The sequence below is a fragment of the Amblyomma americanum genome, chromosome 1, assembly GCF_052857255.1.
Source record: "Amblyomma americanum isolate KBUSLIRL-KWMA chromosome 1, ASM5285725v1, whole genome shotgun sequence".
In the NCBI taxonomy this organism is placed as follows: domain Eukaryota; kingdom Metazoa; phylum Arthropoda; class Arachnida; order Ixodida; family Ixodidae; genus Amblyomma; species Amblyomma americanum.
In genome coordinates, this window is record NC_135497.1 from 188,819,073 (window position 1) to 188,845,408 (window position 26,336).

General features: G+C 45.1%; 1 protein-coding gene across 8 annotated transcripts in view; it reads left to right on the plus strand.

Annotated features, from left to right (window-relative positions):
• LOC144114391 (uncharacterized) overlaps nucleotides 1-26,336 on the plus strand; it is a 105,933-nt gene that overhangs the window by 64,448 nt on the left and 15,149 nt on the right. For 3 of the 8 annotated variants that reach the window (XM_077648097.1, XM_077648099.1, XM_077648104.1), the window contains 6 exons: nucleotides 10,041-10,203; nucleotides 12,335-12,513; nucleotides 14,706-14,885; nucleotides 17,396-17,649; nucleotides 21,195-21,291; nucleotides 23,072-23,251. In XM_077648097.1, coding sequence (XP_077504223.1) covers nucleotides 10,041-10,203; nucleotides 12,335-12,513; nucleotides 14,706-14,885; nucleotides 17,396-17,649; nucleotides 21,195-21,291; nucleotides 23,072-23,251 — 1,053 coding nt within the window. The remainder of the gene's footprint in view (nucleotides 1-10,040; nucleotides 10,204-12,334; nucleotides 12,514-14,705; nucleotides 14,886-17,395; nucleotides 17,650-21,194; nucleotides 21,292-23,071; nucleotides 23,252-26,336) is intronic. The other 5 variants (XM_077648098.1, XM_077648100.1, XM_077648105.1 and 2 more) reach the window with 3 other exon arrangements.

Consider the following 26,336-nt stretch of genomic DNA (forward strand, 5'->3'; position numbering starts at 1 on the left):
ACTTACACTAAGTTGTGTAGCTTTGCTACCTGGCTTGGCATGAAAAGGGACGTAACATGCTAGCCCCGCTCGTGCCATGTGTGCCAAAGTGTGAAGCCCCGAGGCGGACGACCACCCGGCCTCATGCACCCGATTAACAGCCAGACTCCATGGCAAATCGGAGCGTGTGACATCATGGGACCGTATCCTATGACACCGAGTAGGAACAAGTTCTTGCTGGTGGTCACAGATCACTTCAGCAAGTGGGTTGAACTTTTCCTCCTTAGAAAGCTGACGGCACAAGTGATCACGGAGAAGCTGATGGACGTATACACCAGGTTCGGTTTCCCAGAGCAGCTGATAACGGACAATGCGTCCTACTTCACTGCGAAGGTGTTCGTTGATTCGTGCGCTGCACTCGGCATTAAGCACAAGAAAACGACCACCTATCATGCTCAGTCGAACCCCACGGAACGAGTCAATCGCAACGTTAAACACATGCTTGTCGCATACTCTGAGAGGCATAAAGATTGGGACTCCTATCTGCCGGAGATCGCGTTTGTTTTGCGTTCGACCGTTAACCGCTCGACTGGGTATGCGCCGTTTTCTCTTAATCTGGGTAGAGAGCTACTAAATCCGATGGACCGGGTTCTATCGGACAGCAGGAAGACACCAGTCGTTTCGTAAGCATGAGCTGAATACGCGACGCAGCTGCGCGCTAAGATGACGGAGGCCTTACACAAGGCTCGCTGCAACCTGGGCACTGCTAGGGCGCAGCAAAAAGCACAGTACGACCGCTCGCACCGGGATGTTCACTACGAAGTTGGCGATCTGATGCTTCGACGCCAGCACGTTCTCAGCGACGCCAGCAAATAGTTTGTGGCTTCACTGGCGCCGAAATGGATCGGGACGTTCTGCGTGCGAGAAAAACTTTCCTCGCTCGTTTACAGGCTCGAGGACTTGCGGTCGAAACCGACAGGTGGACCGGTGCACGTATGCGACCTGAAATGCTACGTGCAGCGAGATGAGTGGGTAGAGGACACAGCCCGACCCGCGCCGCAGTCTGAAAACGAGCGCTGTGATCAGCCGGCGAACCCCGCGTCTCGCTATAACTTGCGCCCTTAGCAGAAACAGAATCTGCCTGCGCAGCCTAGAGCGAGGGTGCGAGCCGGCAGGCAGTCTTGTTAGATGCATGAACGTACGGGCCGCTCATGCCGATCAGTTGCACGCAAGACTGACTTGCGTTAACCGTAATGACTCTCATGAGGGTCGAACAACCACGCAGCACGTGCTGCAGGGGTTGGCTACATCTGTGCTGACCTATTTCAGCGCAGATGGAAAAGAAGCAGGGCACATCAGAACGACACCGTTCCACTACCAACTACCAGCCACCATCCAGCTTTGGCAACGCGCTGCGCCCAAGGCCCGACGCTACGCCCCGCCCGCGACCTGCAGTCGCCACCCTGGCCACCCCGGCTACCTGCCACATCGCATCTTCCCACCCGCGAACTGTACGCTATCGCCTGCCGCGGGCCCCATTACCACCGCAACCCTGGGCCTGCTGACCAGGTATGCAAGGGCAGCCCAACCGCGGCTTCAACCACAGAAGCGCCGCAGCCCTGGCCTCTGAAGCCCCCTGACCCAGTACATCAGGGGGACGCAGCCATGGACCTGATCTTCAAGCCATCGCAGCCGGCGCCAAGGAGGCGGTCGACCGAATACACCGGAATGGCGCAGCCGCGCGCACTCGGGAGACCGAGACGGGGAGGAAGATGCCGAGCGCCATCGTGCGGGAGGCGAAGCCTTTGGGGCAAAGCAGCTCATCGGCAGGGGCCTGGCGCGGCCGTCAACTGATGCACCTGCGGAAGCCGAAGAACATCGAACCTCGATCCCTGGATGGCGGAGAAGGTCAAGTAATGTTGCCCCTGTTTCTGTGTTCGGGAGGCTTCTTAAGGAGGGGAGGATGTGGGATACACTGGTATCCCCTCTTCGTCCCTCGCGCCAGCGGCGATCGTGACTTGCACGTGCGCGCTGGCCACCAGGAATGTGGAGAGAAGGCACCCCTGCGACTCTGCTCATTTCCGCCCCAGCACTGACGTGACGTCACGGCAGCACGCTGCCTTCTGCGGAGAGGGTAGCATGCCTAAGCTTGATGGCAACAATTTGCTGCTAGGGAGGCAATGACCGAGGGGATAAAAGGGAGGGAACGCGTGGCGGGATAAGGACTCTCGCTGCCGGACCTGACCTAAGTGCCCCAATGGACCCCTTCCGCTGCCCACTGGCCCCGAACACTAACGCCAGACGACGTCAACGACCTGGTGAGCTGCTGAACTTCTATTTTACGGATAGAACATTCTTCCGCAATGTGCTTTACCTCGCGTTAGGATAATAAACTATTTCATAGCGTGACCTGCCGTTGCCTATTTCGTCCGGACCTGCCATGGCTGCGACTCTGCGCCACAGGTTGGGGAAACGTGTTGCGTACTTGAATAACGCCTGCATGTAGCTGGAACGGAAGCTCGCCTTCCTGGCCGGCTGGACGCAGAGTGACCCCATACCGCACAACCTTCCCTTGTCAGCCTCAGAGATTCCCAGCCCCATGTAGAAGGAAAATTCCTCCAAGGTGGCGTCTCTTGTCCTATGACATCACCACGCTTGTACTTGCGAGATTGGCCTGTGGCGGCGATACCTGTATTTTGGTTCTTGATATTTTCTACCTTACAAGAGCTTTGTTTTAAATAAGAGCGGCGTTGTTGTAATCAGGATCTGGGGCTAGATTACGTAACTGTCAATTAGGAAAATTGTCAAAAACTTGTCCCAAAGGTGTCAATAAGCCTCGCTCCTATTCATCGGTTGTGGCCAGCGGCCATATTGCTTTTTTGCATCATGGGTGGCTGCTGATGACTTCACGGATATGGCAGAAGTGATGACGTTGCACACCTAATTATGCAGCCGCTAATTGACAGTTTTTCGTCACAGTTTTGAGGGCGTCAATTTGACCGTTGAGTTTGTGACAGTAAATGGCGGCGGTGCACGCGGCCATACGACTAAGGCGGCTGCGGTGGCGCGAGCAACGGCAAAGGAGGGCGCACAAAGACGCGTGACTTGCCGGACGAACTGTTTCGACGCCTTTTTCGACTGGAGCAGCAGACTGTGGAGTGGCTGTGCTACGAACTCGCCAATGAACTGGGAGGTTTGCGTGCGAGCGCGCTGTCGCTGCGGCGGCAAGTGCTGTGTGCACTGCGGTTTTTAGCTACCGGCGGCTTTCAAGCTGCCGTTGATAGTGAGGCGTACGTCTGCATCGCACAACTTTTGGTGAGCAAATGCGTGTGGCAGGTATTGCAGGCAATCTGCTAACTTAGCGTGCAGAAGGGGTGGGTTCCCGTGGTCACCTCTGTGCCACAGATATTTAAATAAAATACGCTTATGCTGGCAAAGCACTTTATTTTTACCAGCAAATCGCACTTCGTGGTCGTTTTTTGTTCCTCATGGGGAAAGAAACAACCACTCGTCACATACTGCAACACCTCACCTTTTGGCATTTTTGTCATTGATCGAAAGAGGCGAAAAACACAGACTTCAACAAGTTGTCTTCGTCTATTTTGTACCAAGCGGTTCTTGCAAGTTCGCTCGGTAGTCACGTAGCCTTCACTGCATTCGTTCACATTTTTCTGCGCACTTAGGTAAACCTCATAGTAGCTTGACTTCAGACGCCGCGTAACAAACAATAAACACGGCGTAGAATCGGCTGCTGCTGTGCAAAGCGGCCTTTTTACTGCCGTCAGCACACCCCCGCGACACGCAAAGTTACCCACCAGTTAATTTAATGGCACAACTTCAAATGCTTTTTGTTTTGGTTAATATTTTTGAACTTTAAACACAATGTTTTGACAAAATAAAATATTAGTTATTTTCATCGCTGCTTATTTCTTATTTCTTTTTTACAAAAATAAGCAGACGCCCCCTCGAATGCTCTCGGGGCGCTGCCCTGCTGTAATTGGCTGATTCCTCGTTGCGTCACGTGGTGACGTCTCATTGTGACGTCATTTTGACGTCACTGTCAATAAGTTGTGACAGAATTTGTCACAGTTGCGTAATCTAGCCCCTGGTATTCTATCGATACAAGCCAACTTCAATTTCTCCTCAGTGTCCCTTTAAGGTGTGAAAGAAATGGGTGGAAAATTTCATGAAATGGGAGGCCTGAGCCTCTGGTGACGCACGACTGTATGCCAAAGGTTGCCCGAAGCATATGAAGAGAAACAGTGCATGTTTTTATGTTAATGTGAGGGCAGAACATTTGTTCCTTCTTGGTCAAATCAGCCATGCCGACCTGACTCCACTCTGGTTTGACATGTTTCTCAGGTTTGGCAGAAATGTTTCTTTGCGTGACTCGGTCTTCTGAAAAACTTACTGACGAGCTAGGGCCACAGGGTGAGGCAGTGTGGACCTATCTATATATATATATATATATATATATATATATTTGCCCGGGGGGGTTGTGAGGTGGGGGGTCGACTTATAATCGGCAATATACGGTACATTATCAAAAAGTAGTATGTGCTCATCGCAGAATCAGCACATGTAAAACTTCACTTTGTTTGGTGCTGGGGCAGCATAGCCACCTTTTCTTTTATAAGGGAGCTGCAAACTTGAGACAGCATTACTGGGCTACACAAGCCTTCACAAATTTCATGTGGTCATGCGACAGATGAACACGAATGGCTTATTTAGGTTTTGGCATTGTTCTTGTTTGCTCTACCGTAATCCCTCGTTATAACGAAGTCAGCGGGACGGCAATAAAATTGGTTATAAGTGGTAATTAGATATAAGCGACCACTCGAGCAAAGCTTAAACAGTCGAGCTTTAATTGTGCCGCAACTGCGAGGAAGTCAAAATACAATGTTTTCAGTGAAGCAAAACTTTATGTGAAAAAAAGGCAGTGAGGTTTGGCTGTTTCAAGTTCTTACCGGGCGCCTGCAACCCCTGCTCTAACCTGACCAAGCATTGCATGAGTCTGTGGCCGCCACCCATGCATTCAACCTCTGAAGTATTTATAATCGCAAAGGCAGTGGCCGCTTTTATGGGGGTGGAGTCACGGAAGGCTACAAGAGCTGGAAAGCACAGCAAATGCCGTGGCTCGAGTCTGAGGCTGTATTTGTTGTGTTCAAAAAAAGATTAGCCGCTCATTGTGGGTATGCAGCATGATCGTGAAAACTGAATGGTTTTGCAGCAGTGGCTTTGCTTGATTATTGGGCAATTTTTTCCCGAGGTGTGCAGCCGTGAAGTTTGCAAAGCGAGAGTATTTTGGCGCACTGTGCTAATTCTACGGTTCGAGTGTCGGCGTTCGTGCAACGTCGCGTCCGCGCTGTTGAAAAATGTCTAGGAACAAAATTCAATGACCCTATCACGCATTTAGACTGTTTGTCTAGTCGGATGGTGCAAATCGAGCATGAGCGGCTCGAGAAAATCGCCGTGGAAACACAATGGTTGCATTGGGCCGCCATGTTGACAGCCTGACTCGCCGCTGGCGACGCTCAGATTTTTCGTGTTTTCGGCAAGTTATCGGTCGATTTACACCGTCAAAAATGCACCGTAGCTAGGGTTGGTTGTTTTATTGCGATGCAGGCCGATTATGGTGAGTGGCGAGCAAATTTCTTGACCGACTTCCCCACAGTCGTCTTCCCGATTTGTTAACGTAGCTCCTTGCATCGAACATGGTAAAGGGCATGCGACCAGCAGTCGCTTGCGACCAGGCAGCAGCTTGACAAACACCGTTATTCACACTTGCAATGAAAACTCTCGGGAATGACGTTCGCATGCTTCTGAGAGTTTCGTCTGATTTGGCCGCTGTGAAACGGTTAGGCTTAGTGACGACTACGGCAGCTAAGGAGCAGCTCAGTTCGTTGCCCAGCGCATAGCCCGCTGATTGGTTCAGTGGTTTGCGTCTTGCAGTCGCAATGCTGGAAAATTGAGCAGCAAACAATTGGCCTGCAACTGTTGCTTTTCGGCCAAAAGAGTCGCACCTCTGCAACTCTCAAGTGTGAATGGACCCATAATTGGAGGGACGCTTCTTTTGAGCTTTTTGGCATGTTTCAGTGCCAGAAATGCTCTTTAGAGCGGTAAAACTTTGCTCATCGAGCGCACCCCATGGAATGCTACGGCGCAAGTCTGCCCGCGGTTTTCTGGCATCGAAAAATGTAAGGAAAACTTTATCTTCGTGTGGATTCTATCACGGGGGACACCAGCGATACGATTGCGACCAAGATTAACGGTCCGGGCGTGCTGCACAATGGAATTTGACAGCTTCCGTTTGCTCTGCTGTAAACAGCTGGGGGCACGTGGCACTCACTTGGTACACGCTACTAGGCAGGTCATCGGTCGTAGCTTTGGTACTTTTGTAGCCTGTTCTGTGCCTGCATGAGATTTAATTCATCGGCAGCATTTATTTGACACTACTTATGCAGAAAGGTAACTTCGCTCTAAGCGGGTCAAGCTCTCCGTGTGCTTTGAGTAATGCGGCTTAAAATGCATGCGTTTGGGTCGGGACCGGAAGAAATTTCGAATAAAGCGATATTTCGAGTAAAGTGATTTCTTTATAACGAGAAATTACTGTATTTTCTTTGAAAACTAACAGTTCATTCCCGGCCAGGCCACCTGTGTCGTGATGAAAGAAAGCTGGAAAACCGGTGATTTGACACTTAGGATGGCAACACATCCCTATTGCAAAACCCAGTGCTGGTCCCAGCGCCATACCTGATTATGGGCTTAATATGGCACTGTGTACCGAGACGTGGCATACTAGGATCCATAGTGGGACGGGATGCGGCACTGGTTTTCGGGGCCAAAAAAAATGAGCCTGAATTTAAAAAACAACAAAAAACCATGAAATAGATGGCGTGAAATAAAAAAACTGAAAAAGTAAAGAAAAAGCGCACAGAAAAAAATTTATCGTAGCAGGATTCGAACTAGGCGCCTTATCACTACCTACCGGATGCGCCAACCACTACACCACATTGACGACATGCGAAGTGTTTTTTTGCAATTTTTCAATGTCAAGTCTGAATAAATAGTTCAGCGCCGTTGATTCTAATCATGAAGTGAAGCTGCTTGCCGGCTCTCGAGGTTTGCCACTGATGTTCTGAATGTCTATGCGCACACTGGTTTGCTTGAAAAGATTTTAAAATCACAATTTTCACAGCGCTGGCTTTTTGGCTGTGCTCTTGTACCGCGCACGAATTGTCGCTACACACAGAGTTCCAGTGCAAAACTTGCTGGCATATTGCGCAACATAGCTTCACAACCGGCTTACAGAGCAGCAAAGGTCAAATTTTACTTCCAACTAAGCCTCGTATAGATGTCGACACATCGAGAAGCGTTGGGCAATCGACGGCTCAGCGTTGGCACTCTGGGCAAGAAAGAGTGCAACCTGAAGAAACACACAGGAAATAGCACACACACGCGCTATGTGCTCTTTTTCTTTTTTTACACACTTCTTCATCGTTTGGCAGACTGCTTTTTTATTGTTTTAGTCTTTTTGCACCTCTGATCCCACTTGGCCAGAGCGGGAAGAGAGCGAGCGTAAGCTCGCTACTCCATACGCTTCGTTAGTAGCCTGCGATGAAGCTAGCTGTCCATATTTTTGCGGCAGCCACTGTATTTCAGTGTCTTCAAGCATATCTTTCAAGTTTGTGACGGTAGCCTATATTTTTCCTTTCGGTTTTCTCTTGCACTTTGTTTGCCAATGCCTGATCTGAGGGTATGTGCTATGTCGACTGTGTTAGCTTAAGAACGATCAACTCACCCATCTAAACACTTGAAATAATAAGATGTTTCATTCATTTTCTGTTCAGTTGCAAATTGAGACTCCGAAAAACAGCGCTTGCTGCTACGACATGGTTCGTTTGCCCAATGTCTCGGCCCCCAGTTTCAGGACTGCCAGCTATTTCTAAACTGACACTGGGACCAGCGCAGTCCTAATGCGTGAAGCACTTGTTCCAGTGCCAGGAGTGATATACCAGTGGAAAACCAGCGCGGCATAGCAGATTCCAGCGTTTCCGTCCATCCTACCAGCGAAAACAGTGTCTTCCCATCCCAGCTCCAGTGAAATTCACCAGCAGCCAGTATTCCCAGCCAAAACCAGTGCAAAAACGATACTGGTTTCGTGCTGGAAGAGGCTGGAGGACGCTGATTTTTGCAATAGGGATGTAAACCAAAGCAAACTTGGGAAGTAACTCACGTCTTGTACAGAGTGATTCAGTGTTGTTGGAGGTCATCTCATGCTATATGCTGTCATCAACAAACTGGTTGACAACAGACTGAGCCAGTTGGTTTTTTTATAATCTTTAGAATTCTGCACTATGTTTACACATAGTAATGCAAAGAAGAGACCGGGCATTGAGAAAGGTTCAAACTGTCAGCTGTAGTTTCAAGAAGGACGCTACACTATGTAGCATGATACCAAAATGTCTCTACAGTAGAACCCCTCTATAGTAAACTCTGATATATAGTAGTAAAGTGAAACTGCGATCCCATTTTGCCTTCCATAGAAGACCGTTTATAGTGAAAGACATCTTTGATAAAAAAACTGTTATAGTAAAGAGTGTCTGGCTGTAGAAACTTACATCGCAGTACACGCGCAGTCTAGGATTGCGAGGCCAACATTCAGAGACAAATGGAAACCGAAGACGATTGAACAGCGCTCTTTGATATGGCATAGCCTCTAGGCTCATGAGCTGCGACGAGAAGCCAACTTTTCAATGGCCTTGGAGGCGTTAGGCAAAGTGCACGGAAAAAAAAAAAAAAAACTTGCTACGAATGTAGAAAGAAGGCGCCATGGGCTGTCGAGAAAGGAAAGACAGTAAAAGGGCAGTGAGTAGTAGGGGAGAGAAAAAGAGTGAGAACGCTTGCTGCACTGGGTGGTGCGAAGCAGGAGGCAGCGGTGGCACGAAGTGTAAGTGCGGCGGCACTGCACGTGCGGTTTTACCGCACTTGACTTTGTTGCGTGCGTTTTTTAGCTATTGTCTCCTAAATGACACTGAGGCTGTGGAAGACGGTGCCGTTTTCATGCATGGTTTTGGTTTTCACATGGAATCATACTTTTGTTATATTCGTAGGGCATTGTACTCGTGAAAATGCAGTACTTTTGTAAGACGTAAACGAAATCGAGAACGTGATATAATTGAAAATAGATCATTAGCACATTTTGGGATGATTGGAGTAAGATGAAAGGAATTTCTGAGTGTGTCTTTGCTAAACCAACACTGTTTGTTGAGAAACTAGCTAATTAATTACCAGACAATATCCTTAGAGCCATGCCATCACCAACAACTGATATAGTAAAGATTTTTTTGGGTCCAAGTGACTTTACTATAGCCCTTTAGGTGCTTTGTACACAATTGTGTACACAGCAAACTTACAGCATTTTGTGAGAGACTGGTGCACCTAGCAGTGATTTCATTGTTTTAGTCTAATTGAGCACCTTTCTTGTCACAATTAAGTTGTTTTTATATGATGTAGCGAACGCAGTAATATTTCCCGTAACAGTAAGCAGGTAGCACTTCGTCCGCCATTTTTGTGCAGACAGATTTTGCCGTTAGTGAAAACATCAATTGTTTTTGCTCAATTTTGAGTGTAATGTCAATCTTTGTAACACAAAGTGATTCCACGATCCTTAGGGTGCTTACCTGACACACGAGGACATTTCGGTGTTACTATTTCCAACAAATCTGACTCTTTGTATAGAATTCTGCACATCATTGTAAAAACTTACCCACTGATCTTTCACACTCGAAAAATAACAAATTCTCTTTCTTGAGGTCTGAATATACTGCTTAGGGGAAAAAATACTTGATTTCAATCAAAACAAGAAATGGCGCCTGAAAGGGATAGAGGGGTTCTGCTGTACATGCTAGAGGATGGAAAGACTTGTTATTTTACCACACAGTCGGAAATGCTGCCACAGTGCTGCACTTTTTTTCTCGCTATGTCAACTGAGACAAAAAGAAGTCTGGAAAATAACAGTTAATCTCTTTTTATTTTTTTTTGGCCTGACTATGTTGCAGGAGTCCAAAATGCATACTCTCTTGAACCTGGAAATAGCCGACTACGAGCGTACTGTGGCTGAGCTCAACAACCTCTTGAAGGAAAGAAATGAAGAGCTCGACAGCACAAGAAAAGAGTCACTTTCCTATCAGTCCAAAATTGCCAACCTTGTTGAGCACATTGGTGAGTTTTATTCATGCTTGATATTGTGTTTGGCTAAAGCACTATTGGAAACATTTTTTTGTAGGTGTTCTTTGTACTCATCATTGCAAGTGCTTGCTCAAAAAGCTCATGGTAAGATTAATTTGTGCATAGCAGAGCCAACGTTTGAGCTAGATGGTATTCATTCATCGTGACAAAAAACAGCACACACTTTGACGAAAAACAGAGAAGAAGGAAGACACCACCAGCTCTGGTGGTGTCTTCCTTCTTGTTCTCTCTTTTTCGTCAAAGTGTGCGCTGGTTTTTTGTCACAATATTTTGTGCATGCAGTTGAAATTTATAATCGCCTCTTTTAAGTGGAAACTGCACACACTCTGCTTATGGAAAGATGCATTGAGTTGAGTGCTAGAAATATGCTTAGTGGTAGGGCTTACCGTTTTAATAAGTTTAATGTATATGCAATTTTTTTCTACCTATAATGTTATCTTTTATTTTTATTTTATTATAAGTTTTCAGCAAATACAGTTTTGTTGTGCAACTGGAGCAAAAGATGGCATGCAAGTCACCTAACAGAGCCTTCAGCGCCACTGCCGGCACATTCAACGCAAGTCAGCAGGCACGCAGCAGCATGAAATACAGTAGACTCTCATTGATATGTACTTCAAGGGACCACTGATTTTTGTTTGAATTATCAGAAGTGTACCTTAATATGATCCAAAATTAAATTTTGCTTGCTTTATGTATATCTATGCATACAAATCATATTTTGAATCTATTTCTTTAGGCAGATGTAGCTAAAAGCTTTAGCTCAACATAAAATGTGAGGGAAAGACTGTGATATGTTTACTCATGTGTGGTTGAAAAAAAATTACTAATGCAGTGGTTTCCATGTGCAGTAAAACCACATTAAGATCTCAAGGCATTAGAAAAAACGGTCCTAATTATCTGAAGGTCGAATAGTCAAATGGCTGCAAAAAAAAAAAAAAAACTTTCAGAAACAGTTTAGCACCTCAACAAATTTAATTGATGAAAAAAATAGGCAATGATCGTCTGATTTTAAGAGAAAACTGTGCAGCAATGACGATTTTTCGCAATTTCGTCATGGTGCGCTGCATGCCTACTGTCAGTAATATCAAAGCAGAACTGCTTCAAAATAGTAAGGCTTTCTGAGGCCTCCTTCACTGGTGTGCCGCAGTAGCAGTGGAGCCTCCTTGCAAGCGGCGTCTATGCAAGGAGGCTTCACCACAGAATGAGCAGCTCATGATTAGCACACATTATCGACTCACAGGACCATGCGAACAGAAGCGAGGGGAACACAAATTTGCACCTGAACGGCGGAAAAAAAAAAATGACCAGCGGCATGCCAATTAGCGTCTGAACCAGCGTGCAGCTGGGCTTGGCTCGCTGAAGCGCGGCCGACTGACGTAATTGTCGCGGGCTGAGAGCGAAGCTTAGAAAACGAAACAACGTGGTGACAGGGCGACTCCGATTTACACGGTTCCCCTCCTTACCGCATACGAGTTAACTGGTTGGAGGGGCTGAATTTTCAGCTGACATGCCTCCGGAAACACGACGTATCCGACCTTGGTCGTCGCTCTTTTGCGCGCCGAGAGTGTAGGAGCAGAACGAAAATTTTTAAATGAACTGAATTTAAGAGAAATCACAGTATAAATTAAGGAGATTTAAAATGCATTAAAATATAGTCAGCCACCCGAAATTTTGAAATTTGTTTGAATTGACTGAAAGTATGAATTATCCAAGTTTGAGTTATCGCCAGTCTATGTAGCAGGTTGCCGGTCACAGGCTCGAAACATCTACATAAAATAACCAGAAGCAGCAGCACATTAAAGCGGTCATTTTCATAACTTATGAACACAGTTTCTAGCACAGTAAATGCAATAAGCCAAGGGAACAGAATAGAATAATCACATATGTTCCAGAAAGCACAACTTAGGTTGTTTTTTTTCTGAAGGTGTTTTGAACAAGAAGGATGAGTAATCTATTATAGTAGCTATATCGGGACCACAATTCAAAATATTGGGAATTTGCTATTGTATTAACTGCATTCTATGCCTGGTTCTTGGTTTATGTGAAAGCCAACTAATGTTAATTTGGTTACCGTGGGCTATAGTATAGTGTATAATGGATGCAGGCTACCTAGAGGGCCAGAAAAAAGCTGATGACGAGAGGCTTCTGGCCTTCAAGGAAACCATTGCCAATCTGAAAGAAGGGCTTTCCAAAAGCCGAAAGCACGAAGAAGATCTGCTACAGACTGAGGTGAGGCTTGAGTCTGAGGTCAAGGCAGCTCAGCTAAGAGAACAGGATTTAAAGGTGAGCTCAGTTTTTTTTTTTACCCTTTCACTACTGCAAGTTAGGCACTGCAGGTGCCAAAAAGGCTACTTGTAAACCGCACTTCTTAGTTATTTTCTTTCCTAGCAGTTTTGTGGCAGCTGTAAAGGCTGAAGGTTATGAAAAAGCTTTGGCTTTCTGAGGCTTCTAAAATAAAATTGGACATGAGAGTGGGATGAGTGAAATGTGAATGTAGATGGACCTTGTGCCCTGAAGTAAAAGAAGTTTGTGAACTTAGAACAAAAAGATAAGGCAGTGGATCAGGTCACTGATAATTTAGGGAGTCTCCTCTTTGATGTCTGAGTGATTAACTTGCTGAAACTCTGATTTTGGTGATGTTTGGAATGCATTATTGATTTGCCAAGTTTCCTTTAAACAGCACCATGTGGGTTATGCTGTTGTAGTTCAGTTGATAATTTTGTTGGAATGAATTGAAGAAATAGCATTGAAATGAACATGTAAAGCTTTCATGTTATCGATATAGATGAATCTCACTGCAGTGAAACTTGTAGGACTTGAAGACAAGGAATTTTGGAAGTTGTGTTTGAATGTGTGGAAAAGGCCTTAGTACTTCCAAAAATTGGTCAGTCTTGGCCATTTTCTGCTTTTGAGTGTAGGGCTGTAACATGATAAAAAATTCTGTAATTAATGCATCATTTAAGCAATCTCGCAGAGCCGTCTTTCCCCTGCGTTGTAAAATGCAACCATGGCAGTAGAATTAGAACTAGGAATTCAGACTGTTCTTGCAGTTTAAATGTCGCTGAACTGGCGTTAGTTTAGATGAGCTTGGCTGCATTGTTTTTGTTCTGCTCATAATTTCATGCTTTTCTGTATTGCCTGTTTGTAAACTTTTATAGAACAAGCAACAGTTTGCAAATTCTCCGCACTTTTGTGGCCCTTTCTTTGCTTATAATGCTGCTGATGTGCATCGCAAATATTAATTCCTTTGTTTCCTTTTCTTGCAGTGCCAAACTGTCCTCTTGCATGCTTGCTGATCTTGAGGTCAAGTACCTCTTTTCTTGCATGTGCTTGTTCCTTTCCTTTTATCTGTGTGAAGTGCTTTTTGTTGTTTTCATCTCATTTCTCTGCTTGCTGTTGCATGCTGATGAAAAACTGTCTTAGCACATTGCAAGTGCTTTACTATTTTTTGAACAATCTGCCAGTGTTATGAAATGGAGTTGGACTTTCTTCCGGTAGCTTCACCTTTTGAGAGTGCTTTCAAACAGTGTGTGCTCTCTCTCTTTGTCAAAAGCATGTCTGCCATTGTCAGCGACAGTGGAAGTGGGTTTGCGTATGGTGGCATTATCTTTACTGGCACTCGCATGTTCCTAAAATATGGAAGCCATGCAGAAAGTTTGTTCTTGTCTTCATGCTGTCTTTTTTGGCAACACAATTGGCATGAATTGTGGTATGTGCAGATGTGTAGGTGATGTTAAAGTTGCTCTTCTGTGAGCTTAGTCAAGATTGCAGATCTCTTATTCAAGCGATGTGAAAGTTCTCTGAGAGTCTTGGAAGCTAAGACATCATCGTGTAGGCACCTTCAGGACATAGGTGACCCCAGAAATTTTTAGGGCATGGCACCATGCGAAATTTGGATTTATTTCATTCTGTGCATGCAGTAGGGAATCATTGGTTGCATTGTACACATTTGTGTGCGTGGAAAAGACAGTGGGCTTTATTGTTTTGGAACTCTGATATTTGCTGCAAGGAAATGTATGCATAATATATGAACCGGCATCATCAGTATGACGCTGCTTACCATCATCATGATTGCACTGTGGAGCGGCAGCAGGTACCGGACCGCGTCTCGCCAATCCAGCCCAAGTTGATGCTTTAAAACTTTGAGGCTTTGCTGTATTGTTAGTGGTTTAAAAGTTGATTAAGCTAACTGAATTAATTAAATTAGTGCAAATTAAAAGTACTTTCTGGCTTTAAGTTACCGTTAACAATATTACTTGAACTTTATATGTAAAATTGTGTAAATATATGTAATATGTGTAAATAATGTAATTATATGTAAATTGTGTAGTTTTTTCAAACCCTTGGTCCCAGTTAGCTGGAGCAACCCATGCATTAGAGTTTTTGGCACCCATTGTACCATTTTTACTACTTTGGCTTTACCCTGCACCTTACATTTCCAAAGGACATTATCTATTTGTTGCTCTCCATTACAGTTGGGCTATGCAGAACTATTAAAGAAGTGCCAAGGGCTTGAGTCAAGCCTTCGTTCAATGAGAGAGAACTACCAGCGGGCTGTCAAAGCATTAGAGGGCACAGTTGCATCTCTCAAAGAGGAGCTGAGCTCCGCACAGGCTGAGCTTCAGGCTTGCAAGGTGGAATTTGAAAACTACAAGGTGAGCTGAGAAGTCTAGATCTCTACTCCTTTTCATGGAGGTATGAACTGGTGCTTTGTGACCTTCTGTAGAGAAGCATGCTAACCAAAGAGCAAGGTAATCAATACAGTGCATTATTTACGATGCTGGCTGGGTGATCAAAGTAGAAGGAAAAAGCAGAAATTTTAGTTTCTGTTGTAATTTCTGTTGCAGTGTTGATGCTGCTGTTTGAAATTGATTTAACCAGCAGTTTATTTAGGGCCTCATGAAAGCTGATAATGTGTGGGAGTGTTCTGGTATTCTGGCAAAAAATCAGTGGTGGAACTGCTGCGCCAATTGCGCCAAACTGTGCCAAATCAGAAATCCTGCTACATGCTGCTACAAAATCGATTTTTTGCCTACTTTTATGCCACGTCTGCGCCAAAACGCCGCTGAATAACTCTGCCGAGAGCAAAACCGAAATTCACTGTCGCGGAACCCGACATCTGTCGGCAACACTTCAAAACCTGTGCTGATTAGAAGAAAATGGCGCGAAGAATGTGTCCATCTTCATTCATGCTGGTCATCGCTGCCGGAGGTCATCGCAGCTCACGAGGTCTCCGCCTTGATGGATGAGTTTAGTCTTTGTGTCTCAGAATATATTAGCCAGATAATCCGAACGACTTGACTTCTGGCAAAAAATTTTTGAACTCAAGCAAGAGGATGGGGCTCGAAAATATCCCTTGTTGGCGGCACTCGTAAAAGCACTTCTGTGCCTCTCGCACAGCAATGCTCATTTGGAGAGGGGCTTCAGTGAAAATTGGCGAGTGCTGAGAAAACGATCGTCCTTTTCAATACAAATTATAAATGGGCTTAGGTCTGTAATGACATATTCCCAGCGTTTCGGCCGAAATCCAGCTGCCATTCCTATGACACAACGATTAATCAGAGCGCTGAAAGTATCGTGGAAGTGAAAGCTGCAGTGGTTGGAGGCAGATACAGCAGAAGAGACACGTGCAAAACAAGCAAAAGAAGGCTGATGTACCGGACAAGGACACCCAGAAAAGAAGTCAGAATGAAGAGAAGGTACTGGAAAAGATCAGGCTGGCCAGGAATATGATCACCAATGCTGAGCTGCTTTTCGCAAAAGGTGTCAAGTCTAAAAATTTTGCAGTTGTTGCAAGCCCTTCTGAAGAATGGACAGGAAAGGCTCGCAGCAGCGCTGTCTGAGCTGGAGTCATCAAGGAAAGAAAAGAAATAGTACCTTAAATTTGCAGTTTTAAGAATGGTGTAATTTTTTGTAGCTTTGTTGCATATCTCGTTATGTCATCCATCTGAATAAAAATGGCTTTATTTTTAGCAAAATCTCCTGTTTGCATATTTTTGCAGCTTTTTAAGGAAAGAACAGACTTTAGACTAAATTTGGGCTTGAAGCTTGTTTTTGCATGGCTATGGTCGTCATAAACACCTGAGCAATTGACTGTTTCAGAAATAAAACAAGCCTTCTTTATTTAAGTGCTTCGAGACATGAAATTTTGCTAAGAAAGTTTTTTCCTCCTACAAAAGCTCAAATATCTGCTACAAAATGCCATTTTTCCTGCTACAAAACTTGAAATTGCTGCTACAAACTGCGATTTCATCTGCTACAAAAGCTGCTACAAGAAACCAGTTTTCAGTTCCACCACTGCTGGCACAATGTTTCTAACAGCAACATTGTTGCTATTAGAAACTACGAACACATTATTTGAGGGCACTTTCTGGGCCAAAATTGGATGAGCAATTCAACAATGATCATATGTTGTGTAATTTTTGTTTGTTTTTCTACCATATATTATCTTCTAAATGTAGTCATACATCTGCAAAATAAACTAGGTCTTCATGGAACAGTTTTTGTTTAATCACTATAAATTTCAAATTCTTTCTATATTTGAATACTATGGGCCTTTCTAGATTTATCTGTTCCATAAAATTGGAACTATGTTTGGTATATTCACAAGTTTTCTCAGTTAAAGGGGGATGAAGGTCTTAAAACTAACTTTATTCATTGGCTAGAATCTGATGAAACTTTGCACGTAAATGTTTTTTTTTTTTCGGTACATTCGAAATATGTAATCATATTTGAGCTGCTAGTCTTAGGTCAAAAGTTATACAAAGTCTAGAGCATAATGAGGTAATTTCTTGCACAACTTCAATGCACTTTCGCATTACATTTTGCTGCTTTTAATTACATGAATTCATAGACACAAGAGTCCTTATACCTGGTGACACTCTTAGTTTTTCTCCAAAGACATGCCATCCTGAAAAATTATGTAAAATATAACAGGTGCCATTATTTGACTCTGCAGGTTGTTAACCTAATTGCAAATTATTATTTATATATGACCTACTTAAAAAAGCAAGAATGTCACCAGGTGCCTCAGTTTTCACGGGAGATGATGAGGGGCCCTTTAAACATTGTCGCAGTAAATCTGTCTCGGCCTGTTGGAATCTGGTGCCCACGTTGGTCATCAGAGGAAAGTGACTAACATTTGCATTGACCACTGTTTTCACAGGTGCGGGTTCACACGGTACTGAAACAGCAGAAGAAGAGCACAGCTGGCGCAGAGAGTGGGGACTCCTCGGAGGCACAAGAGAAGCTCCAAGGAGTTGTGGAGCAGATGCGACAGAAAATTCGAGACCTCACTGAGCAACTAGAGCTGTCACAGTCTGAAACTGAGGCAGCTCGCGACCAGTGTGATCGGCTCACCCAACGACATCAAGCCATCACTTTGGAGCTGGAGGCACGTGAAACTGAGTGGAAGCACAGGTCAGTTTTGTCCTTGCGCACACAGCCCTGCTGTCACCTAGGGCATTAAAACAGTGAGTAAGCCTTGCCAGAAAAACTGCAGGGATACCGTAGTATTGTCACGAGGTTTTTTTTACGTTCTTTTAAAGTAACATACCGTATTTACTCACATAATTTGCGCACTTTTTCTTCCAAAAATTAAGCCCTCAAGGAGTGGGTGCTTAAATTACGTGGAGATTTTCAAAAACTCTTCTACAAAGGTTATAACGCACAATATGTAGACAGTGAAACCTGGATATAAAGAAGCTGCAAAAACAGTTGGCTATTTTTCAGACCGCACAGTCGTGCCGTCACTGCTATACCGGCCACAGAGGCGCCTGCTTCTTCCCGCTCTCCGTTAACTCTATTAGTGCCGCGTGGTGTGACGTTACAAAAGCAAAATCAGTGGAGACTGATAATCAAGTATCGTACCACAACCAAAAAGTTTTATTTTATGGAACACCTACTTCACCTAGTCATAGTCGCTGTTGGAAAGATCGATCTCCGAGCAATGGCTGATATCGTCGCGGCTGTCATCACCGTCATCATTGGAATCCCAAATTGCATCATCTGATGCTCTTGAACATACTGTAAGGTTTCCACTTTAACAGCGGGGAATCTTTTTTTTTTAGGTCCCCTGAACGCTCTTCTTCTTGGGTTCGCATTTGTCAGCTCAGACTTCTGCTTTCGCCAGTAGCATACGTGGCTCTCGTTCACTTGGCAGCGGCACGGTTTCCGTTTTCCTCGGCAAATTGTATCGCTAGAAGTTTGAATTTTGCCATATAGTTATGATAGCCCATCGCAAGGAGTTGTGACCGAACTACCAAAACACGAACTACCATGCATCAAACCACCAAAATCAATGAAGATAAGGATGCACTGCAGTGCGGCCGTTTGTGGGGCTGCTACACTGCACTTCACACTTCATTTTGGCTTGGAATTGGCAGTGTCATCTGTGACATGGGCACGGATTCTAGCCTTAGCATGATCATGATGTCCCCTCGATGCTCACTCATCCTTCGCAGCTATGGAGGAAGGAAAGAACTTGGAAGAGGCGGTTACGTCACATTTTTTTTAAGCCGCTCCACCCCTGGTAACAACCCCTCTACTTGGCCGCCATCTCGGTGCACTTGCGCATGCGCAGCAGACAATGTAGCAGATGATGCCACTGTGCCCAGCATTACCATTGGATGTGCCATCAGCCAGACTCTCAGTAGTCCTTGTGAAATCGCATGACTTCCGGCACACTTTTTGGCATGCAACTCAGATAGCGAGGGCCTCTCCTGAGCGTTCCTTCTACATGTTTGCAGCATGTACAGTACACGTTGAGTGGCATATGAACCAAGGCACTGACACGTGGATAATCTAGTCCAGAGAAAATGTTGCTTATTTCGCACGAAACGCAGCCACAGATTGAAAAAAGCCAATTCAGCAGCGAGAAGAAGTAATCAATGCGTTGTGGGCATGAAAAATGAGATCCATGCAAGGGGACAGAATGGCGAAAAAAACTCCGGACCATAATCAGCCTGTCATTCTTTCAGGCTTTCCGCAACAGCGCCTCGCGGAAAGTCAACTTCACGCGACTGCATGTTCCTTTTAACAGTGTACTATACTGTATGTACTGGTGGTCTGGCACAGCAGGGAGCGCAAAATGTGCGAGTAAAAGTTTTTTAAAAATATTTTTGTTAAAACTTTGGAGTGTGCGAATTACGTGCGGGCGTAAATTATCCGAGTAAATACGGTACTTGCAGTCCTTTTCAAAAGCTGCCAGGCCATTGGTTTTGCCTCTTGGCTGTGCAGTACCGCTCATTTTGCATGGCCAGTTCCCCAGATCTTTCCAGTATGCCCCCCTGAAGTATAGAATGGCCAGACATGCTACATAAGCTAGTTTATTGGGCTGATGGCAAGCTTGGTGGCTTGATAACAACCAAAAAAGATGGTACATGAAAAAAAAAGATGTATACAAAAAATTTGATGCTGTTACTGCACCACACTTCACATAGGTGGTGAGTCTCGTATTCTCGTGCATAAAGTCTGTTAGCAGATATCAAGGGAGGTTGTGTACTGATAGCTTGGTGTGCATGCCTCACTTGTTGATCATAAGCTAAGGTAAACAATACCTAGGGCTCCTATTTTTTGGCGATTGCATGAAAAATTGAGAATTAGTTATCTTTCACAGAATTGTGTATTAGCAGTCGTAATTTCTTTGTTGTATTGTTGCTGTGGATATTAACAGGAGTGAAAGAACGGTAGGAATATGATTATTTAGGCGTCGCAATCTTCTTGATAGCAAGGTCCTGGGTGAAAACTAATTTCTGCTGACACTTTCACTTGCTTCATTTATCTGCAGCATTGATTGAGCAAGCGCTTACAGCATGGTGGCTGTGGCGACAGGCTCGCATTATTCTATGGGAGGAGTCGTGATACTGGTGCCCTGACTAATAAATATTAGTAGTAGTAGAAAAAATGTCTTGTAACCTCCAGCGTCTGTTCTTATGGCTTTTTGTTGTCATGGTATTGGACTCTCTGGGACAGAAAATAAGTGGCAGGTGGGTGGCCAGACTTGCTGCAATTTCGGAAGAAAAATCATTCAGTTATGTAGGGCATTACTATGCGTGTCTGTGAACATGGGATTCCCACAGTGCTTTTATTGGTGGGGCGTCATATAGTTGCATGATGTGCATTCTCTACCACTGAAAAGCAATGCTGTTTTGCCGGCAAAAGGTGCCAAATAATGAAGACTGCCAAAATATAGTTTTACAGCTTTGGTTGAAATGCATTTGAACAAGAATTTGAATGAAATCTGCAATGTAATAGGCATTTTTCATTTTTCTCATGTTTCTCTGGGACATCATGCATTTGTTATTTGTTTTCTTTGATTTATTGATAGTTGCAGGGTAAACTACATTCTCATATATTTTTGGGAGTAGAAAATAAATGACGCAAAGGAGCTGCAGGCAAAAAGCGTTGTTGCTTTGTTAATTCAGGACCACTTCCATCCTCTTGCTGGGTGTGTTCAGTGTATATTCAAAGGCCCTACAAACTGTGGGAAGAGGCAGGATGGGAGCCCACTTTGACAGTGTGGTAGAGTCATGCTTGGTCAGTTCTGGGGCTGATGTTACGGTGACCACTGTTGTGGCTGGAGGCTTGCTCACATAGCGATTCATGTACAGGTTGGTGTTGTCCTGGTGAATTTTTTAGGCTGGATGATGCATTTTTGCTTCATTGCCTGTGTTTTCCTTCAGTTAAAAAGAAAATAATTCAGTGTGTACATGTCAGGGCTGAAACTTCATTGTGGTGGTTTAATGTGCCTCTGGAATAAAAATAAAATAAAATGGGGCACTGTTATGGGATGTCACTGCACATCTTCACTAATAGAGATTTGGAGGTATGGTGCTGAACGCTACCTCCCATTGTGGCATATTTTGGTGTTCAAGAAGTGCTTTGTGCCTTCCAAGATATATCAGTGGTGTTATCTAAAATGCTTTGGGACGTTAAACCCCCATAAACCATATGGGTCTGTGCAGGTTGGAAGAAGCAATCAAACAAAATACTATGGACATGAGCCTTGAACTGGACAGACAGCTGCAACGCCAATATGAGGAACTCTCTGATAAATACAAGGTATGTAATAAGACTGAAATCTTCAGCAGTTTGTTTAAAAAAGAACCGACAAACATTTATGGTAAGCTGCATAATGCAAGAACTCGGTGATAGCTGTTGCACTGTGCTATGTAACGCCCCCCCACCCTTTTCCACATTGTACTGCCAGTGTAGGGAACCCTTGTATTGTGCCACGGTGCTCATCTTCATATTCCTCCGCTCTGTGCATCTGTAACCCTTCACTCTCGCTGCGTGCCACTGCAGCTGGCACTCCCTTCTATTGTACTGCACCACAGCTGCCAGATTTCTTGCCGTCCGTACTGTGCTTCCTCTTGCTCTTGCAGCCCTATGTTGCGGCACTCCACCCTCTACTGTGTTGCGCCGGCTATTTTTAGCCGTACAAATTGAGTTTTTCTGAAATTTTCGTGTTTATCATACAGACTTCATCAGGCAGATTTTTTTTTCCAATACGCCATGGCGATCCTCTTGTTTCTTATATGCTCGAAAGAAGAGTTCTTCTAGTCACAGTTTTGTATACTGCAATAAACTGAAATGTTTAAATTTACAGCTGAATAAATTTTTTAAACACGAAACTCCAAAATGGCCTTTTTTTGTGTGTGTCAAGGGAAAGCAACGTACCGTAAAAACCGAATATAGGTCTAACTTTTTTTTCAAAAAACCATTTGTCATGGCGAGAAGTCGACCCCCGTCTTATATACCGGTCATTGGTGGAAAAACTACGGAAGTCTAGCACCAATAGGTGCCTGAAGTCGGCCTCCATCACAATCGCCATCAGCAGCAATGCGGTGTGGGGACGTTGTCGTACCGCCATTTTGCGTTTCCGCTGTTTGGTTAAAGGCTGCTTTTTCACATTTTGTTTCAAAATGAGCGGAAGCTGGCGGCAATTCACCGTCGCCTTAAAAAAAAACGCGATTCAGTACGCAGAAGCTCACGGAAACCTGGTGGCACAGCGCGAATTTGGAGTATCTGGAAAGAGCATTCAGTACTCGCGGAAGCAGAAGCTGCATATTACAACTTGCAGCAACCAGAAGAAAACATCATTTCGTGGGCGGACCGCAGCGTATCCAGAATTGGAAGGAAGGGTTGCGCTGTGTGCAAGATCGCTGCCTGTGACTGCTGAATGCATCTGCGTGAAAGCGGTAGAGATCGTGCATGCCTCTAAACTCGCGAGGGTGAAATTTAAGGGCTCGCCACCCTGGCTGCGGCGATTCATAAAGAGGAAGGGCTTTGCTCTACGGCGCCGTACTTCTGTGTGCCAAAAACAAACACGCGGGTCAATGGGCGCGCGATACTGTTAAAAAATTGGCCGGATGCACATACGAGCAGCATTTAAATTAAAATAAATACTGTCACTGTTGTGCAACCTGTCGAGTTGCATTTGTTTCAAGGTAAGGGTGTTTTTCGGTACTTTTTTCATTGAAAAAGATTTTTCTTTTTTAGAATTGGTTAGCTGGGGTGTCGACCTATATTCCAGTCCGACCTATAGTCTGGTTTTTACGGTAATTGCACAATTTTTAATTAGACATCTTCTTTGGAATCATTTGACCAAACAGTTGGAACTGTCATATATTCCTTTTTTTTTTTTTTGCATGTGCAGTGGTTTTCTTTGTTGCTTCAGTGCACTGTCTTGACTAAGAGGCTATGGTAGACCACTAGTCACCAGCTCAACCATAAAAAGCCATGTTCAGTGAAGCTTATGTTTTTGTGGCATGAAACTTTGCTCTGCCAGAAGGAAGTTTGTTGCAGAAAGAGTGCATTAAGCTTTTTCTATGTGTTTCAGAAGAAATTGACTGTGCAAGAGGCCCAGCATTGTTGTACATTGGAATTGCAAATGGAGAAAGTGGAGGAACTGAAGCGAGAGATTGCAGAGTTGCAGCAGAAGCTTCTGTCTCGTCAGGGCTCCCCGCAGGAAGAGACTCCAGCCATTGACATCGCCACGCTTGAGAGACAGGAGGGAGAGGTGTGTTGATGGGACTTTGTATGCACTAATTTTATTCAGTTTTATTTTGCCCTCCCCTTCCCCCTCTCCGGCATCATACCGTATTTACTCGAATGTAATGAGAGTTTTTTCCCGGAATTTTTTCTCTTTAAAGTCTACCCTCGCATTATAATCGAATACCGCACTTCGATTGGCCTAAAGCAATGGCACGGTGCAGCCATTTCAAAGCAATCAGCTTGGTTTCGGTTTCTGCAGTTTTGCGATGTTATGCTGGCAACATGGGTACCACAGAAGCCAAATCCTCATCCATCCAAAGTCAAAGTGTTGTTCTCTGGCATTTTTTTGTGTTCGTTGCGACCTCGAGCTCAACACGTCGTTGTGTCGTGTTCTTGTAGCGTCGCTCGCGCTGTATTGATTCAGTGCACACGATGGCAACGCGCCGTGCTTAGTACGATGCTCGTTTTAAGAGAAAAGCAATTCTGTTATCTAAAGAGGTCGGGAAATCTGTGGCAGCTCGAAGACTTGACTTCAACGAGTCAACCATCTGCGAATGGCGGCTGCAGCGGAAGGGGCTTTTTAAATGTGAGCTCGACCACAAAGGATTTCATGGGCCTCGCCACAGCCATCACGTCAAGCTGGAGAAAAAAGTGGCGGACTTTATTATTGAGCAACGCAACTGTCTTGTGTGGGTTCAGTGTTGAGCTGATCCGTTGGAAAGTTAGTGACGTTGCTCGGGAGATGGGAAGTTCAGAGCATCTCGTGGGTGGGCCCAAACGTTCTTGAAGAGGAATGGATTCTCTCTGCGGTGAGTATCGATACGGCAATAGTTACCGGGAGACTTCGATAGCGAAAAGGAGGACTCCGCTTCCGAGAACTCAGCATCCGAAAGCAAGGAAGATGAATAAACATGCTGGCCAAAGGTACTTTTTTTATCCTTAAGCCTCGCTTTACATTCGTGGTTTTATTTTTTCCCGCTGGGCAGCATGTAAAGTCACCCCTCACGTTACATTCGCAGTCGCGTTACATTCGAGTAAATACGGTATGTAAAGAAGAGAATCGGGTTGCATGAAAATCTGTTTAGGCTGCCGAGCACAAGTTCAAACCATTTCAGCTGAATTACTGCTGCCCTTGAATGAAGCTATGAATGTCGTAGGAGAAGGGTGCGAATATTTTAATTGTATGGTTTTAGAGCAGCTGGCAGCGAAATGGCACAATGCAGTGTCTCAAGTTGGCAGGGTCTCTTATGTGTGTCTGAAGTGTTGCATTCCATTAGACTTGTGCGTGCATGCTGTCTACATACAGATGTTGTGCATGTTTTAATGCCTATCACACACAACATAAAAACCTGTGTATAATACGAGGTTTTTTCCGGATTTTAGCATGTCAAATTTCCGCCTTGAATTACTTGGGATGCAAATAATTTTCAGCCCAAATTCACGGTTCTGAACTCGCTATTATTCCGTGCTATCACCATCAAGTTTCCAGCGAGAGGAGGCGCTATTTAGCGGTGACATCAGTTCTGTTTCGATGGTTTCGGTTTCGACGCCTTTCACCATGCTGACCCTGGCCGCGATGCCCTCGCTACACACGCTACTGGAAGCAGGATGATTGCACCTCGCACAGTGTTGGCACCATGAAAGCAGTACCCGCGGCTGCTTTTAAAAAGAAAGTACTGTATTTACATGACTGTAAGTCGACTCGAATGTAAGTCGACTCCCCCACATCACATTTCTGTGCTTGGCCTTTAATTATAGAATGCGATAGCACTATCCTGCAGCCTCCGCTTATCAACAGCTGCTATCGGCTCCAGCGCGCGGGAGCGCCTGTGGGCACATTACAGAAAGAAAATATATTAGTCCCTGGACTACTCGTCCACACTTGCGCAATCGTACTCACTAGCGCTGCCGTTGTGATCGCTGCTGCGGTCCCACAGCTCGTCATTCTAACATCATCATGCAGTGAAATCCCGCACTTCGCTAACAGCCACATCACGACATCGTGTGGAACAGCTGAAAATTTTGCCTCGCTGCAGTTGCTACATCTGTATCACCCGTTGCACACATCGAACTTGCAGCCCAAAGCGCAGTTTGTTTCTTCGGCATAAAGAATGACAGCCATCCTAAATGTGGTCGTCAACGAGCGCCGGTTGCTTACCGAACCCAAAGCACAAATGATGAAGCACTACATTCAAAACTTGTGAAATGTGTCGGAGCCAAAGAGAAGCTACGCGTGAGTGCCGTCGGCTCTTCCGTCAGCTACCGACACTCCCCGACGCTGCTGCGGTTCCGAGTGGCGGTGTTGCCGCGATTGGAACAGCGGCCTTTCCATCAACTATCGACGCTCCCTTGAAAGTAAGCAAAACAAAACTTGGATGACGCCTATTAAGAGCAGAACGCAAATGCGTTATTGGGCTGCCACCGCTTATCAGCAGACACAATCTGCGGCCACGTGTGGGAAGTGGGCTGGTGCTGGTTTACTGCTTATCGACAGCCACCATCAGCCGCCGTGCGCGGGGTGGGGATGCCGGTTCTGCATGTTGACGTAGCAGCTGCTCAAGGCTAGCACCAAGAGGGATGCGGAGGAGCCGCACAGCAAAAATGCAACCACACTGTAGCATGCCTGATATCTCGTTTGTCTCGCCTTTATTTATGGTGCGATGCTTTGGTTTCGATTTTAAGTTGACCCCCCCCCCACTTCGAATTTTCAAAATTTTAAAAAATAGGTCGACTTACAATCGTGTAAATATGGTAATCGTAGCTGCTGTAAGTATCAGCACTGCGTCAAGCACTTCTCCATGAACTCGGTGAGGTAGGAACAGCCTGCAGTTACTGCTGCCGGACAGTGGAAACAGGCTTCTCCAGCTACACTCTGCAGTTGGATCATGGATGCTTGGGCTAGCATTCCCGAGGAGCTCGTCTGTCACGCTTTCAAGAAATGCGGGATATTGAACGCGTGGGCAGTACCGAAGAAGAGTTTCTATGGAAAGATATCTCTGACAAGGCGGCCTCAGAAGATGGTACACCTGCCGACCACCACCACTAAAGCCCCCTGCTATGAGGACGTTTCCTGCGCACACACGCTGTGTGCCTCTGCATGTGTGTATGCT